At 32.1% G+C, this 18,216-nt stretch overlaps 1 protein-coding gene across 1 annotated transcript; it reads left to right on the top strand.

Moving 5' to 3' along the window:
* The first annotated feature begins 14,405 nt into the window (after nt 1-14,405).
* Nucleotides 14,406-17,043, top strand: LOC131638895 (peroxidase 73-like). Its single transcript, XM_058909432.1, has 4 exons — nt 14,406-14,671; nt 14,815-15,015; nt 15,097-15,262; nt 16,392-17,043. The coding sequence occupies exons 1-4, from the start codon at nt 14,456-14,458 to the stop codon at nt 16,778-16,780; spliced, it is 972 nt and encodes a 323-aa protein (XP_058765415.1). The 5' UTR covers nt 14,406-14,455; the 3' UTR covers nt 16,781-17,043.
* Nucleotides 17,044-18,216: the final 1,173 nt, after the last annotated feature.

The raw sequence follows: 18,216 nt of genomic DNA, 5'->3' as shown, positions 1-18,216 counted from the left end.
ATACACAAAACAAGAAAAAGTATGCAGACTTAAAGGTTTTAGGGAAACTATCCTTATTTATATGTCTCCTATGCACAAATGTTCCATGGTACAATGGGTCTTTCTCGATATAAAATTGATGTAACTTTGGATTCATAAGCTAGTATTTGGATCAAACTCAAAACTCGACAAGAGTAACTTCAGGATTCGACAGAGTCGAATTAACATGCTCCAGTCGAAGTTTGTTCATGCATGTTGTAGTCGAAGTTTGTTCATGCTTAATACACCATGCAGTTTGTTAACGTTGTAGATATATATGTCATGTATTATAGTTATCATCATACATTAGATACATATGCTAGTAGTATATAAATAGGTTGCTCTCTCACTTGTTAGGAGAGAGATATGGTAGTTATTCACTTGTATTTAATTAACACTAAGTGAGAAAGTGAATAGAAATAACTATCATAACCAACTTTACCTCTCTCTCTCTCTCTCTCTCTCTCTCTCTCTCTCTCTCTCTCTCTCTCTCTCTCTCTCTCTCTCTCTCTCTCTCTCTCTCTCTCTCTCTCTCTCTCTCTCTCTCTCTCTCTCTCTCTCTCTCTCTCTCTCTCTCTCTCTCTCTCTCTCTCTCTCTCTCTCTCTCTCTCTCTCTCTCTCTCTCTCTCTCTCTCTGTGTGTGTGTGTGTTTTTGTGTGTGTTTTTCACTCATTTTTCTTCTTGAATTGAAAGGTTTCTTGTTTTGATCAAGAAACTCTCTCTTTCTCACATTTTTACTTTGTTCTTGGCACCGATTTCTCAATAATAAATGTAACATAATTGCAAGAGATTACTTCAAAAAACATAGAAAATATATGAAAAATGAAAAATAAGTAAATAAAAAAAATGAGAATTTTATGTTTTTATGGCATCATATTGTTTTACTAGGCTTTTAGTAAGTCGTCTGATTTTGGGTGATTTTCTAATTTTTAATTACCACTACACTGGTCAACCTATGGAGCACAAATGTTTTACTTATTTACTTATATTCTTGTAGGAATTCAATTGATATGAGTTTTGGATGCCAAACTTGTTACACCCTTTACTTATCCTTCTCGGCCATCTTGAACTCTATTTGTTCTAAGAAAGACATATTAACTATATTCATGGTTAGGAACAAATCGATATCAAATATTATTTATTATATAGCCTTTTGATACTTATTAAAATATGATACAGTTAGTTGATGTGTGATAATAGGATTTGTGTCACTTGTAGTACATCTTGCCTTTTGTGTTCTCGATTGAAGGAATTTTTCTTATATTTAAAAAGTAATCAAATATTTTGTTAACTTTTGTGATATAAAATGCATATTCCATCCTATCTTTTGATGAGTTTGGCCTATATCATTTAGCAAACTTTAACGCAAGACACAAATATATTTTTACCTTTCATGATCTCATTTGTTAATATTTCTAGTGTGAAATTGATTGAAACACATTCATCATAATCCTTCATATAAATGATGGAGACCATGCTTCAATATTTTCTTCTGCTAACACATATCTTCTTCCTTTAATGGACCACTTGTTTTATATGTGATGATCTCAAATTTAATTTGTTGAAACATGGAACGTGTTGGGAAAACTATAACAAATCTAATGAACTTTTTGATAGCTTCAAACACACCAATAAATTTGATGATTAGGACAAAGAACAATAAAAATAAAAAAAATAACCATAAGAGACACAATAACCTGGTAAATTTCTAAAAGTGAAGGAAAATCCATAACAAACAAGAAGAAAAATGAAAAGATAAGAAGACAAAGAAACTTGTTTACCTAATTCAATCAAACCGATCTATTATGCGGATATAGCAAGTCTGTAATTTATTATAATTTTAAAATTATTACAAGAGATTACAAAAGAGTTACAAGAAAATAGTCACCCAAGTTCCCATGAACAAATCTTATTTTTTATCCAAGTGTTTCTCAATCTCTCAAACTCTTTATATATGAATTACACACGCCCACATTGTTTATAAGGGTTTCCTAAATTTTAATAATTCCAAGAAATTTCTACCATTTCCTCTATGATTTTTAACCTCACTCATTGTCTTCAGCTCTGAAGTTGTAAAGGTTGTGAAGACAAAAATGATGGAGATACATATTTATAATCGATGAATCCTAATATATCCTTAACATGCCTAAAACAAAATCAATTAAAAATGGATTTAAGAACCAAAACAACTAAGTCTGATACACACAAACTGACTGAATTAGACTTAATGCTCGATGGACTCAAATTTTCCATCAAACTCGATCGACGCCTTTGCACATACTGTTGTTAGGCGCTGCCTGCTAAAAATTTTCGCAGACACTTGAACCACCTCCTAGTACCTATGGATCATTGCCCCAAGGTCCTCTACCACCGGGGCTCCAGCCTTCTTCGACTACTATACCTCCACTACATCTATCGACGCCGACCACCACCCGTCAGACCTCCCCTATGACTTTAACTTCTTCCATCGACATTCTTACTACATTTTAGCTTTCTGATTTTTAGAAATCTTTAAAAATATTATTTTTGTCTTCTTCACTTAGGGTTTTAAGGTATACTTCTACATAAGTCTTGTCCAACCAATATCTACTTTAGATGAGAATGCATGCCATTGATGGTCATTGATGCATATTCAACATCAAAAAATCAAACATAACATATGTTAACCTTCTTTTTGAATTTCTCAATAAGTTAATAGTTAGTTCACCTACTTGTTGTTTCAAGTTCATTAAATCGACTGTCGTAACTTCAAGTGGAGGACAATAGAATTTTTCATTGAAACATCATTCCATATCGTCCAAGATTTGTAATGAGTTTAGTGGTAAAGTAGAATACCATAAAAAAATTTTTGTCAATGATATAGGGAGCAATTGTAGTTTGTGAAATTTATTATGGTTTTCCTTATCACACTACATAACAAACCTTCCAATTTGAACCATAATTGATTTTTCATCTTCCTTAAAAAATGCAGCAAAGTCCATAGTTTTGTAACCTATGGGTGAATGTGTAAATTAGTCTGACACTCTAGATAGAGTGTCATATGTATATCCTTACTCGTAAATTTAAGTTGTATCCCAAAATACTTCTTGATTGTATCATATATAAGATTGTGATTCAATAATTATTGTCCTTGAGATCTAGCATCAATTGCATTTGGAGGATGCTACACATTGTCTACGAGATTTGGAATTCCTATTGAAATTGAACCTGAGGTAGGGGATTTCCTCACGGTTGCTCTTATTTCACCTCAACATTGTTTCTTGTATGAGTTCAAAAAACTACAAGTGTGTTACATTGGTAAAGTTAATTAGCATTCCATAGAAATTCACCAACATAACCAACAATTAGTTTGTGTTGTCAAGCACACCGTGGATGGTATAGGAACAACATGTTGTGGAAGCTATGTTACAGAATTAGATGATACATGTGGGTAACTTTCCCAAGGTTGTTAAATAAAGTGATTTAGCACTATTTGTTTGCATTTCCAATATTTTGGGAGGTTTATCATATAGTTGTTATCCTAATCTTCTTGTTGACGATGGTGATAGATGATTCATGGTGCTGAAGCTCTTTCTAAATAGCAGGTGCATACGCGAAGCATAATATTGTCCAGTTAAAATAAAATGAAAATTTTCAAAATTCAAGACAACAACAACGAAGCTAGAATGTACTCCCTCCGTCCCATAATGAATGATTCAGCATGCCATTTCATACAGACTAAGAAAATGGTATAAAAGTAAGAGAGAAAATATTATTTTTACTATAGTAACCTTATCATGTATTGAGAATGGTGAAATTTTTATTAATTAGAGGGTAAAATTGGAAAAAGTGTATTAAAAATTGAAATGGATCATTCATTTTGAGACACCATTTTATTCCAAATGAGTCACTCATTGTGAAACGGAGGGAGTAATACATAACACTACTTTGTTACCTACGAATTTTAAAACAAATGTTTTTATTAATATTTTATGAAGTCTCATAGGATTAATGCAAATTTTTTCGATAAATAGTCTATACAAAAAAAAAAAAGTCTAAATATTTAAATGATATTTTTCTTTACCTCAAAAAATATGTCTTTATGGTATTATTCTTAATGAGATAGTAATAAATTAAGCAAGTTCTTCTTTAATATTTATTTGTAGAATTTCATTTTAAAATATTCATATAAATATAATACACAACGTTTCTACTTGAGACTTACTGCTAGTTTTCAAACAAGGAATTTTCTTAAAAGAAATAAGGTATATAGTTAGAGGAGGACATATCAAAAAAATGCGACACGCTATAAACCTAATAAATAGAACTTTCAAGTAGATCCGCCTCGTTTGACCGACCCACAAGCTCTATATTCTAACACAGGTTGGATCGCACAAAATTTTAAAAAACACGACCCTATCTTTTGGATCCAGCCCACCGGGTCTATATTTTCATGGGTCGGATCGAACCGATCAAACTGGCTTCGGGCTGGCCCATTAAAAATAATTTATAAAATAACTTTAGTTAATTTTGGGGAAAAAAAAATTGAGTTAAGATATAATTGTATAAGTGTGTTTTCAAGTGAAAAAAAGTTAGAAAGGAGAAGATATATTTTCAAGATGATGTTATCAAAGAAATGTTTGTGAGATGAAGAGGGAGTTTGATAATTATTTGAGATAATATTGAGTTACTTTCTACTTTTACATAAACACTTTTGTGGTATTCATATATATGGATGTTGATGAATATTTTAAACATCACTTAACTAAGTTTATGATTTCTTTTTACTTATGTTATGTGGCTTTTGTCCATTATATCCCTTTTATAAAATTAAAACTATGATACTGAAATATGGATCGGGTTGGCCCATTGGACAACATTGCCCATTAGAAATTAGATCAGCCTCATTTTTAGTAGCTCATGAAGTAATCAGATCGACCCACTTCAGTCCACTTATATATTTTAGCCCATTGAATCAAAGCGAGTTGGATCTGGTCAACCCATTTGATAACTCAGCCAATAAACATAGGGAAATACTCTTTCCACCCTTATGTGTTATTCCACAACACCATAAAAAGTCAAGAGTGTCCCTAGCGTTCGTAGATGCATCTCCGACGCACCTATTTTAGCCATTACTCATATCAAATTGAAGATAAACCCCTTTTACCTTAAAATTTAATCCGGAGATGCATCTTTGTATGTGTACAAAATGCGTCTAAAGATGCATCTCTGTAAACACCATTTATTCAAACAGTTGTGGATGGTCCGGAGATGCATCTCCAGACGTTTTTCTTTCATATCCCGCGCTAGAACCTTCCCTCTACCTCCTTCTTCATTTTCTCAAAAGTTCTAAAAAATACTTCACCTCTCACAACCATTGAAGCATCTCATCATTTCATTGAAACTTATATCAGTGAAGCTCTTTCTCCTTATTTCTAACATCTTATAACATCAAAGCTTCTCTTTTTGATCAATCGTGAAAGGATCGCAGCAGTGAGGATCACGAGGCCACGAGTTGTTGATAACTTATTTGATGATGCATCTACTTTGCAACCTCAAGGTTTCCACTCGTCTAATTCTCGTAACCGACTCTCTCAAGCCTCTCAGGCATATGATGTAGCAGTTCATGACGCCCCTGTTGACCCCGAAGCCCCTGAAGCCTAGGAGGAAGTTGCTGCCGTTCCCGATGCCCCATTAGAGAGTTACCCAGGGGGTCCATTTGAAACCTCCTTATTTCATCTTTATGCAAACCATGCTTCTAGATATCTCTGGCATGGAGAGGTATATTTCTTTTCTTTTGCAATACATATGTTGTCAACTAATTAAATCCATGCTGATGGTTGTATTTTATTTTTACAAGTGTGTGATTTTTTGAAATCGATTAACCACAACATAAATATTTTAGAGCTAGTACATCCCACTACTTGGTTATTCGATTTCATCCATTATTCTAGTCTTGTCGGTTTATGTTTTGCCGCGTACGTGACCATAAACCACAACATGCAGAGGCTTTGTAAAGAGGTGGCACTTAGAGGCATCATCTTTTAACCCGCCTATAGGCAAGATAATCATCACCTTGGATGACGTCTCATCCTTCTTGTGTCTTCCTATCAAGGTGATATTACTGAACCATATGAGGATTGGGTGAGAGGAAGTCATTGATATAATGGTCACCAATTTGGGTGATGACCTTGGTAAGGCTGCCAAGGAGGAAGCTGGCACTAGAGGTGCTCATTCTATGCTTAGTTTTTTTTGGAAAAGCTTTATAAAGACCATTTGCAAGGGGGCCCTAGATGTCGTAGGTGATGATATGGAGGTTGAGTAACACCGGTGGTGTGCATTAAGGTGTTACCTGCTATTCCTGATTGGCACAACCATGTTTATTTGTGGACAAAAGTGAAACCTATATCATTGTGGTGTACCTTAAGTACTTCATTGCTCTGACTTAGATTCACGAGTACAATTGGGGGGTCGCCTGTTTGATCTACCTCTACTCGAACATGGACGAAAATTATCTTTGGAAGACAAAGCAGATGACAAGGAGCTAAACACTGCTTACACTAAATTCTTGTTATAAATATTTTCATAATTCGGTTGTTACACTTGTTATTAATATTCTATCATAACCATTTTTTAGGGATGAATCATCTCCCACTTCCCTTGCGTTATCAGGTGGGAAGTTGTGTCTGTCTATGATAAAGAATGGTCACGTTCAGCCATATTTATTTTGTACAGAGGGAAATGGTTCGGTAGAGCCATTCAGCGTCTCTCTTAACTGTATGGTACCAAATGACGTTTGCTTATGCCCATACGAGGGTGACTGCTAAATACATCAGTTTGATGTCATTTTCTTACACTCCAGATGGTTGGCATGTGGGTCATCTCTTATGTATCCCTATTTTCCCGAGCGAGTGATGTGCTAGTTTTGCTACGTGAAGATTATTCTAAGACCTCCGCACCAGTTCACTCCTCCCGGCGTCCCCCACAAAGATCTGGGTGCAATACTGGATGATTTAGAGAGTTACCTAATACCAGAGGAGTATCGTTGGGAGTCATCCTTTGTACACGTGGCTTATGTTGAGGGCTACATGACATGGTTCTCTAGGGTGTAACACCCTCTCATGATACCAGATGCTCCTGGAAGAAAATATAGGCCACCTAACCATGAGGTACTTGTGATTTAGGATGAGTAGGTCGAGAGTGTGACAGCTATTTGTCAACGTGTTGCGGAGATGGGTATAAGATCCATAAAGGTATGACTCTTTGAGGATGACACTCCCCAGTTGACCATCATGGAGCGCATGGTTACAAAGTTACGTAATATCGTACAGTACAGATGGAGGAGGAGGCCGAAGGTTAGAATACCCTGTAGTTAGTTTATGTTTGGATGTATTACTATTTTGTATTTTGGATAAATGTTATGTATGGTCTTGATTATTTGGATTAATGTATGACTTTTTATTTTCATTTAACTTAAATATAACTTCATTTTACTTTGATTTTACTTTAATAGCCCTAAAAAATTATAATGTTTGGACAATGGTGTTGCTCGGAAAGGATTCATAGGAGTTTTCAGAGATGCATCTTCGTATATATCCAATCAATATACGAAGATGCATATCTAGATATATCCAATCAATATACGAAGATGCATCTGCGGACCATAATTTTTTAAAACCGAGATGAAACTCATAAACAAAAAGGTTTGGGTGATTTTTGGTGCTTTTAGAGATGTATCTTCAAACGCATGAAACATAATTTCAAATTTTCAAAAATATGTCATGCATATTAAGGGTGGAAAGAGCAATCCCTTGACACCACGAAATAACATAATTTAGATTTGAAAAAAAGTCATATAAATAAAATTTAAAAAAAAAGAAGCAATTCTATTTAGTACAATGTAATATGCTAATTGTTTCAAATTAAATTTTATCAGACGTTTTAATTTGTTTAATAAAAACTTGTAGAAAAATAGAGGGGAACAAATATAATTGAGAATATGAGCCTAAAATTTTGGTAGCCTCATAAAAAACTGAAACAAGCTCACAGGTATTACAGTTTTAAAGTTTAAAATTTTATATATATATATATATATATATATATATATATATATATATATATATATATATATATATATATATATATATATATATATATATATATATATAATAATAATAATAATAATAATAATAATAAAATTATTGATTGTTCAAACAAACAACCCAAACCCATTTATTTAATAAAAATCACACACGTATCTATAGATAAATTTTAAAAATAGATTAATCCGTTGAATATGAATTCTAATAGTCTACCTTATGCATTATTTGGATGAAAGCAACCCCACAGAACTATTAAAGTAAGACCAATTGAGCTACACTCCTCTAGTTAAACTCTATCTAATTGAAATGCCAGAATTAAACTATTATTTCTGGTACAACAATTAAATTATTGGGTTGCCTTTTTCTATAACAGCCAAGGATTATTGTCCTTTCTCTCATAACATATGTGGACTCTTCTTTCAAGCATTTTTCTATATCAAGTATATCATATAACAATTATAAAATAATATGGTGCCCAGCTGTATAGAATGGACCATAGTCTCATCAACAGGTCAAAATCTAGCTTGTTTACTTTTCAAAATTAAGGTTCATATACCATACATGTAACTAGAACTCAAATTTCATTACTCTTCCTAAATCTTGAATGTAACCATGGTTCATTATGAAAAGCATCTTAACTAATTTAGATATTTTGTTCCAATTTTAAAATTTTATTTTTAAATATTAAATTATGATTAATAAATATTATTCAAATTTTATATAATAAAAATAAAAAGTTTTTATTAAAAGAAAGAGACTATATAAACAAAAATTTTATCTCTTCACTTCACTATCAATGTGTTTGTCTTATACAAAATGTTTACAAGAAATTAATCCCAATTGTTGATAAAGAACAATCCTTAATTTCTTTTTCTTCTCAACCCTTGGATTTTCACTCTATAATTCAATAAAGAAAGATTGAATTAAAGAATTGAATTATCTTCATAATGATTCTATTAATTTTATAAGAATTAAAAAATAGTCATGATTTAGATTTTTTTTTACCAATAACCACTTATAGAAATTAAAATACATCAATAATTATCTTTTAAAAAAATTATATAAATAACCAGATTTCATAAATGAAAAAAACTTGCACGCCACTTGAGATGAAATGACGCGTACACTTAATTTTATAGAGGATGTGCCAATCCATTTGGCGCATGCATTGCATGCTTAGGAGGAGGCAACATCTCAACTGGTGCATGAATGCATGCATTAGGAGGATGCGCCATCTCAACTGGTGTATGGGTGTATCAGACTTTTCTATAAATAATTTCCCTTTCCTCCACCATTCTTCACACATCTACTCTCTTTCTCTCAAAAAATTTCTTCATGACATTTGAAATTATTTTCAAAAGGGATGACTATGTTATTTTTTTGACTATCAAACCCCGATTAAAATGAAATTTTAGAACATCCACTCAATGGACCATCTTAAGAGGTCCTTGATCCGTTGGTTAGAAGATGATATCCAAGATGGAGAAGTCATTAGAAGAATTCAGAGACAAAGAACGATCACCTCACTTGCGACTGGAAAACCTCAACGTTGATGGGAGGATGTCAAAAATGAAAGCGACGTTATGGTGATGATGCATGAAACAAATGAAATTAGTTTGACAGTTGTAATTTCTTAGATATTTTTGATGTGTTTACTAATTTTATGACGTGTTAAGAAGAGACCAGTTTGTTGTAACCAATATGCTTAATGAAAATTAGTTCAGTTCAGATCCAAAAATAAATTTCATAGTGTGCATAAAATTTTATGCTGTTGAGCTTGTAGCATGACTGGGACAATTTTTCCGGATGTGTGAAGAATGGTGGAGGAAAGGGGAATTATTTATAGAAAAGTCTGATACACCCATACACTAGTTGAGATGACACATCCTCCTAATGCATGCATTCATGCACCAATTGAGATGGTGCCTCCTCCTAAGCATGTAGTGCATGCGCCAAATGGGCTGGCAGATCCTCCTTAAATTAAGTGCATGCACTATATCAATTGGCGTGCACGCTTTTTTCATTTCTGAAACCTGATTATTTGAGTAATTTTTTTCAAAACATGATTATTGATGTATTTTAATTTCAATAGTTGGTTATTGGTAAAAAAAATCATGATTCAACCACCTCTAAAACTAATTCAAATCAACCAACTGAGATGGATATGATTTGCGTCCTTCCTAAAAAGTTGTTTTGAATCCACAAGTAGAGGGAAAAACATGAACAAAATTGTTATAATATAATTCAAATTACCCATCATGTTGATTCAACTAAATTCACCTCACTAACGTACCTTATTCTTAAAGTCACTGTTTGATTTTAACATACGAATTTTGACTGAGCAATAATGCACCATTATGCATAGTTAAGCCATCTAATATGTACAAACCACAAATTTTAAAACCTTTAGCTATTATCAATTTCACCATGAAATTTTTTCACCATGTCATGCTCAATTTTAATGTACAAACCTAATCCGTCATGGCATGCTCAATTCTAAGTAAAAAATCAAACTCGTCAAACTGGATAATAAATTTCACTTAAATTTGAGAATATATCTCACATCTTATAAAAAGAATTCACAGTTGTCAAACATATTTGGACGAATTGAAACCATACCTTAAACCATGTGTGCTTTATTATTTTTAAGGTGAGTGAATCCTCCTTTTTTTAAGCTCCGAACATTACTACAAAATATATCTTTGGTAACACCATATTACTACGGTGGTTTAAACAACCATAGTAATAACACATTTTCATGTGTCTGGATTTTTTATTGTTTTAGTAAAGGACATTTCATCACAGGCCATAATAAAAACAATGGTGATATATATATATATATATATATATATATATATATATATATATATATATATATATATATATATGGTTATTTAAGATTAGTGATAGCTAACACGCTACCTAGTTTATCACTACGGCCAGACACCCGTGGTGGAAAGTAACATACTTACAACCACATCCTACCTTACTAGAGTTGGTTAACTGCGATGGTATCCCTTTTCCAACTGTGGTGAAAGGTTTTTTACATTATAGTGAATCTCTAAAATAATATTCCTTTTTTGAATATATGTGATACAAACATTCAGATTCCATGACCCAATTCTTTTATGTTTCCAAACTTGTCCCGACTAGCACCCCTATGTTATTTTAACCATCCTTTGAAGAAATCATCACTTGCATAAAATGATCACTTCCCCATTTCTCAGGATGATCCTTCTTGAAGTGACTGGTCTTGGGATAAATGAAGTGTTTGTCTTTGATTTGTATATAGACTTGGATTTATTTCATTTGTTTTTTCCTCTACTCCCACTTTTTGCTCTAAGGCATCCAATTCTTTTCCATAATCCTCAAACTTCAAATCTTAAAGCTTGATTAGCTCAATGGTTCTAATATGTGATTTAATCTTCCCCAAGGTAGTAGTGGATTCATTCCCATAAAGGAGTTAATCCTTGAAATTCTCAAAAGATATAGGCAACGAACTCAATAAGAGTTAAGCTTTATCCTCATCACCTGTTTCACTTTAATATTTTGCAAAGCATCAATGATCATGTTGAATGTTGTCAATGTGCCAATGACTTAGGCATATACAATGGTTCTAACTGTCCACATCTTCGTTGTAGATTTTTTCCGTACGGCTTCTTTTAAATTTTATCTCCAAGACCTAAGATAATAACACTTCTTGTCCTATTTATCATCTCTGTCTTCTCCAACTGAGTTAGAGTGACTGATATCTTTATTTCACCCATCACAACAATCATACATTTTTATTGAATCAAAACTGCTTCCATCTTTTCATAGACCAAACTTTTTGTTTCCAAAAACATTTATTGATATATTATTTAGTACCCATGATCTGCAGTTTAAAAATTTGTTGTGTTCCTCGTATCCTACACGACTAGTTGAATTAAAATCTAAAAAAAGCAAGGTTCAACTAGAAAAGTATACCAGGTTATAATGAACACTAAATTAAACAACCTAGAAGATACCCATTTAACCGATAAATAATTTATAAACTACTCTCTGCCCTAAAATAAGTGTCATTCTAGATAAAAGAATTTGTTCCAAAATAAAAGTCTCTTTTCTTTTCCAATTCAACATTAATTAAATTTTATCAACTCTACCCCAAATAAATATTGTCTCATCACTTTCAAGATATTAAATGACACTTGACATTTATGACAACAAATAGTATTTAAGGATAGTCTTGTAAATCTGTTATATATTTTATTTAATCATAATTTTTTTAATATGTGTTTAACAACCTTAAAAAACTTTTATTTTGAAACGGATGGAGTATGCGCAAATAAATATCCAAATAATCAAACCAAAAATAAAGATATACAATATAAGAGAATAACATTGTTGTCTGTTGATGCTATTTTACCTAAAAAATGTTTGTATCTGTGGAAGAAAACAACTCTATAATTTACTATGAACGAGTATTTATAAGAGATATAAAAAAATCACAAGAAATTAATTACGACTACCTTCAATTTTTCTCATCTGTCAAAGATATTTTATTGTATAAACTGTTCATCTAATCAAAAATTTTGCAACACAAAACCCCTTTGTTCTCTCATTTTTTCAATTCTCATCGTATATGCCATTTATATTTTATATAAATTGAAAAAAAACCGGTCATAAATCTTGTCACGTATAAAGGTTGATTAGTGTCAACCAACTCAAATATATATGATACAAATTATTTTTAAAATATTGATTTGAATCCAAATGCAAGAAGAAGCATGAACACATGTTTGATAGCATAATTCGAATCACCCTCCACATTGATAATATGAAAAATTCCATTAAAAAGCCAGAGTTGAAGGCATATCACCCTCCTTTTTTCATATATAAAAAATCTAATATGCTTTATTGAAGGAAGGGAACTTGGCATTCATTTTCTTTGCCGGCTGCAAATACACTTTTTCTGGATCTGTTTGCCAATAACTTGTATTTAAAAATGCAAGAACAGTAGTACCATGATCTTGAGGTCAGTTTTTTGCTTTATACTTTTACAACATTGAAAATATATTGAATTTTAAATGAGCAAGTTGTGATTTCCATATAAGCCAACAAAGTTGAAAAATGTTTACCAAAAACGTCTCTCCCTCTCAGCTAAAACCGTGATTTTACCATAAACTACACGTGATAATTGACAAAAACAATAAACACTGTGAAATAAAATGACAAAAACAATAAACACTGTAAAATAAAATACTTTTATTTGATTTTTATGTCCTTAGAGTAAAAAACACTACATATAAAATTAATATCAACTAATAAACTAAAATATTCAAACACTTAAATGATAAAAAAGTTTAACTAAATAACAATTAAATTTAAAGTTTAATTTCATATTATATTGTTATTATCAAATTCTAAAATGAAAACATTAAAAAAAAAAAAAACTAGAAATTGATCCAATAGCTCTCAGATATGATAAAAATTCGATAAATAAATAATTTTTATACAAAAATAATGAAAAATAATTATATGAGAGGACTCTGATTTTGATTAATTATTCAAATTTTTGTTAGGGTCCATTTTATTATTTGCCCTTGCCTTAGATCTCTAAAAAGTCAAGACCGACCCTATCTAAAATAATGTATCATACATAATTTTCTGCGATGGGTCATCTTTTTGTCTCTCTCCTTTTTTATCTCAACCATCTCATGATGTCAATTAAAAACGAAATTAAAATTAAAATAAATTTATATTCTATTTTCTTATTGGTTGTTTCTAAAAATATGAGTTTATGTTCGTATCAATTAAAAAAAACAGTTTTTTAATTTTTCTTTACCTAAACAAAAAATTAGAAGAACCACCTGCATGCCTAAATTTCAACCTGTTTCAATACATTCAGAAGAACAACTTTAATTTAGTAAGAAAAGTACACTATTATTCTACTAGGCCCCAACTAAATGATATCTCCAAATTTGAACACCAACCCAACTTTTTAACGTGCTGAATTCCAAGCAGCCCCTACCTGGCTCTCTCCCCCTGTTTTTACCTCAAAATCCAAATCTCCTCCCAACTTGCCCAAAAAGCTTTATAGAATTTTCAAACCAAGTAACTCTCCTAATCCTTCCCAGTCACCCTTGATTCGACACACCTTAAGGCGGCCATATACAATTGTCCCTTTCGAAACCAACCATTTTTTCTACTACTATTATTCAATTATTCATAGAATAATAATACTTCCTTTTTTATGTTAAAGTTATTTTGAATACAACTGGCTCGTGAGTCGTGACCACAACAACTTCTTGCATCTCTTCTATATATATACCCCTGACTTCATCTTACTTTTCAAACAAAAATCTCTTCATTTGAAAATGGGTCGGTTTAATGTTATACTCGCGGTTTCACTCGCATTAACGCTGTGTCTTGTCCCTTATACCAGTTTGGCTCAGCTTAGTCCGAACCATTACGCTAACATTTGCCCAAATGTTCAATCCATTGTGAGATCAGCTGTTCAGAAGAAATTTCAACAGACTTTTGTAACCATTCCTGCTACTCTCCGTCTCTTCTTTCACGATTGTTTTGTCCAGGTAATTCATTACTCGGTCTAGTTTTATTTATAAGAAAAAATTTACTTTTTAAATACATTGAATAACTAATGTATCTGGAGTCTAAATTCTGAACGATACGATAATTTTTGATATAATGATATATGTTGTTATTATAATTACAGGGTTGTGATGGTTCGGTTTTGGTGGCATCCTCCGGAGGGAATCAAGCGGAGAAGGATAACGCTGATAATTTGTCATTGGCTGGTGATGGATTTGATACTGTTATCAAAGCAAAAGCAGCGTTAGATGCTGTTCCACAGTGTAGAAACAAAGTTTCTTGTGCTGATATTCTTGCTTTGGCTGCTAGAGATGTTGTTAATCTGGTTTGTTTTCTTTAACCATTTCTGAGTAGTTTTATGTATGTTTGAATTTGAGGTGGTAAGCTAATGAAAGACACTCTACAGGCTGGTGGACCATCATACACAGTTGAACTGGGAAGATTTGATGGGTTGGTTTCAAGATCTTCAGATGTAAATGGGAGGCTGCCTCAGCCAGGGTTCAATTTGAACCAGTTGAATGCTCTGTTTGCAAGCAATGGACTCACTCAAACAGACATGATTGCCCTATCAGGTAACAAAAATTAAATGGGTCCTATTAACATATCATGTTTTCTTTAGATATTTTCTAAAATGTTGTTTTGCTTCACTTAAAATAAACCTTGTTTTGGGTATATTTTTAGAGTTTACATTTAGTCTACTTTTTTTTCTTTTCTTGGAATTTATTATTAGGATGAATAAGTTGCAAATTTGAGTTATTTTAACGTCGAATATCTTTGCACAATTATCAATTGAATTAATTTTATAAATATATTAATAGTTTTTCTTAAATGGTGTTCATGTTAATAGTTTTGTTAAAAGTTTCATCATTTACACATAAAGCATACTAGTACATGTAAACTTCAATGAATGATTTGCTAAATAAAGTTAAATAAATGATGTTACAATCATGTTTGGTTTTCCATCTCATTCTACTCTCATTTTTTGGGTGCACATCTCTTTCAAGTTTCAACTCTTTACACTAAAAAGTCATACACTAATATTAAATTTTAATCTTAGCCACGTAACCATTGAAAATAAAATTTACACTATAATCACTTACAAATTATTTAAAATTTACACTAAAAATCATTAAATAGTATACTTGGAAATAAATGTTACTCCTATGTTTTTTTCCAATGATTATACACATTAATATTAAAAAGTATACTAAAAATTCATGAAAAGTCATATATTATCGGTTATGGGGTTCTTAAAACAAAACATGTTGTATAATGTTTTCTACTAGTGAATTATCCATAGACACTAGCTTGAATTCTTTAAAACATTATTGATAGCTAGATTCCATTTTTTCAAATTATTAAATTAAATTAAATATATAATGAAAAAAGGACAATCATTTGTCAATTTTAAATTAAAAAATATCTTATCAAATAAGTTTACATCTATTATTAGTTTGGTGTACAAATACAAACTAAAATAAATTATAAAAAAAAAAAACCTCAAAAACTATATTATAGCAAGAGCATCCAATCCAAAACACTAAAATATAAAAAATAAAAAAATATATAAAAAAGAATCTGATTTTGAAACCAATGCTCAAAACAACATTAATCACGTGTATTCTGAACCAAACAGTTCTTACTTCTTACTCATTTTGTTCCCTCACCAACGTGCTTATTTTGTGTCTCTTCATTTTCCAGGTGCACACACTCTTGGATTCTCTCACTGCAACAGATTCTCCAACAGAATCCAAAATCCAATAGACCCAACGTTGAACAAACAATACGCAGCCCAGTTACAACAACAGTGTCCTAGAAACGTTGATCCAAGAATAGCCATCAACATGGACCCAACAACTCCAAGACAATTCGACAATGTTTATTACCAGAATCTTCAACAAGGAAAAGGTTTATTCACTTCAGACCAAATCCTCTTCACTGACACAAGATCTAGGGCAACTGTTAACTCTTTTGCTTCTAGTGGTAACGTTTTCAACGCCAATTTTATTACTGCTATGACTAAGTTGGGTCGTGTTGGGGTTAAGACTGCCAGGAATGGGAAGATTCGTACTGATTGTTCTGTGCTTTGATTGAACAACGAGTGTGGTGGTGATTAGATTATTTGTTGATTGTTGTTGATAAATTTGTTTATGGGTAAATTAAGAGTGGTTTGGAGATGTTTAAAAAAAGGCATTTGAGGGGAGGGAATAAGTTGTGTTTTTTTTCATGTAATGTTTTTAATAATTCATGTCAACAGGATACATGAACTTTGAGTTGTTTACTAAAAATGAAAATAAGTGTGGCCAAAATGTAAATTAATTTATGTTAATTTTTGTATTGAATACTTTTTTACCACTTCATTGCATTAATTAAGGATGAAACCCGAGAATTAATTCAACATCATATTAATAACGGTCATATTATCAAAAAAAATTAAATGATATTATGATACAACATGCTGGTACCGATTAATAAGCACTCGAGAGTGTAAACTCCAAAAGAAATTAAGATAAGAAAAGAGAATTGTTAGAGAGAATTGGTCGGCCTAAAACAGTTATCCCTCAAGCCATTGATTATACAAAATAAGGCGAGGGTTTGTCACATTAGTCTAAGATGTCGATCACTTTCTTCTTCGTCTTTGAAAGAGCAAAAGAGAAATGTTTCAGTTTCTCGGAGATTCGCGCATTTAATGCTCCATACTTCAAACGTATTTTTAGATGTCTCATCATTGCAGCTCTTGGAAATCGAAATACTTGAATGTTGCGTGCGAGTGATTTGACACATTTGATAGAGTCTACTTCCTTTTGCTTGCTAGAGTATAGTTCTTGAAGAATCAACATTGTTTTCTTTTAATCCATTTTTTCAATTTAGCGGTTATCTTCCTTTTTGGACATTTCACTTCCCTTCTGAAAGTTAATGCATTATGGGTAAAACATCACAGAAGAATGCTCACAAATCCCAAAGAAATGCTTCATTTTTTTGGGTGAGTTCTGCGTATTCTTCCACTATTTTTGTTTTTGCCAGAAATGGCAGTCTCAATGAAGTCTTTCTTAAATTTACCCCATCATCTGATTGGGGTGCCTTAACTCCCACCGAGGATGAAAGGATATGTAGTAAATATCATGATTGTGTCATTCCCTTTTATGATTGCACTTTTTCAGTTACGGGTCTTTGTATACCCTTTATTACCTTTGAGATAGAAGTCTTGAAGCATATGGCAATAGCTACTTCAAAACTTCATCCTGCAAGCTGGGCACATGTGAAGGTCTATCAGTATTGGTGTAAATATTTGAAAGGAAAACCTTATGTGACCATTTTCTTTCATCCCTTTCGATGTCGTCGTGGCCCAGCGACTCGGACACGGAGTAGAGGGTTAATTTCTTTGGAGTCCACTATGTGTGGCTTTGGGCCCCTCTCTAAGTTGCAACCTTTCAAAAATGGGTTCTTTCTGGTCACCTCCATCCTTCTATAAGCTCATGCTACGGTTTGTGTTGTTGGGGACAAAGAAGATGGAATATGCATTAAG

This window comes from Vicia villosa, linkage group LG1, assembly GCF_029867415.1.
Source record: "Vicia villosa cultivar HV-30 ecotype Madison, WI linkage group LG1, Vvil1.0, whole genome shotgun sequence".
Taxonomy (NCBI): Eukaryota; Viridiplantae; Streptophyta; class Magnoliopsida; order Fabales; family Fabaceae; genus Vicia; species Vicia villosa.
The sequence above is the reverse complement of the archived record's forward strand: the minus strand, read 5'-3'. Positions and strand labels throughout refer to the sequence as shown.

What these genes read in the sequence shown, in the direction of transcription:
- LOC131638895 (XM_058909432.1), top strand. Translation starts at nt 14,456, where the DNA reads ATGGGTCGGTTTAATGTTATACTCGCGGTTTCACTCGCATTAACGCTG. An exon ending in TTCACGATTGTTTTGTCCAG is followed by an intron (nt 14,672 to 14,814) that starts GTAATTCATTAC and finishes TTATAATTACAG; the next exon opens with GGTTGTGATGGTTCGGTTTT. An exon ending in CTAGAGATGTTGTTAATCTG is followed by an intron (nt 15,016 to 15,096) that starts GTTTGTTTTCTT and finishes GACACTCTACAG; the next exon opens with GCTGGTGGACCATCATACAC.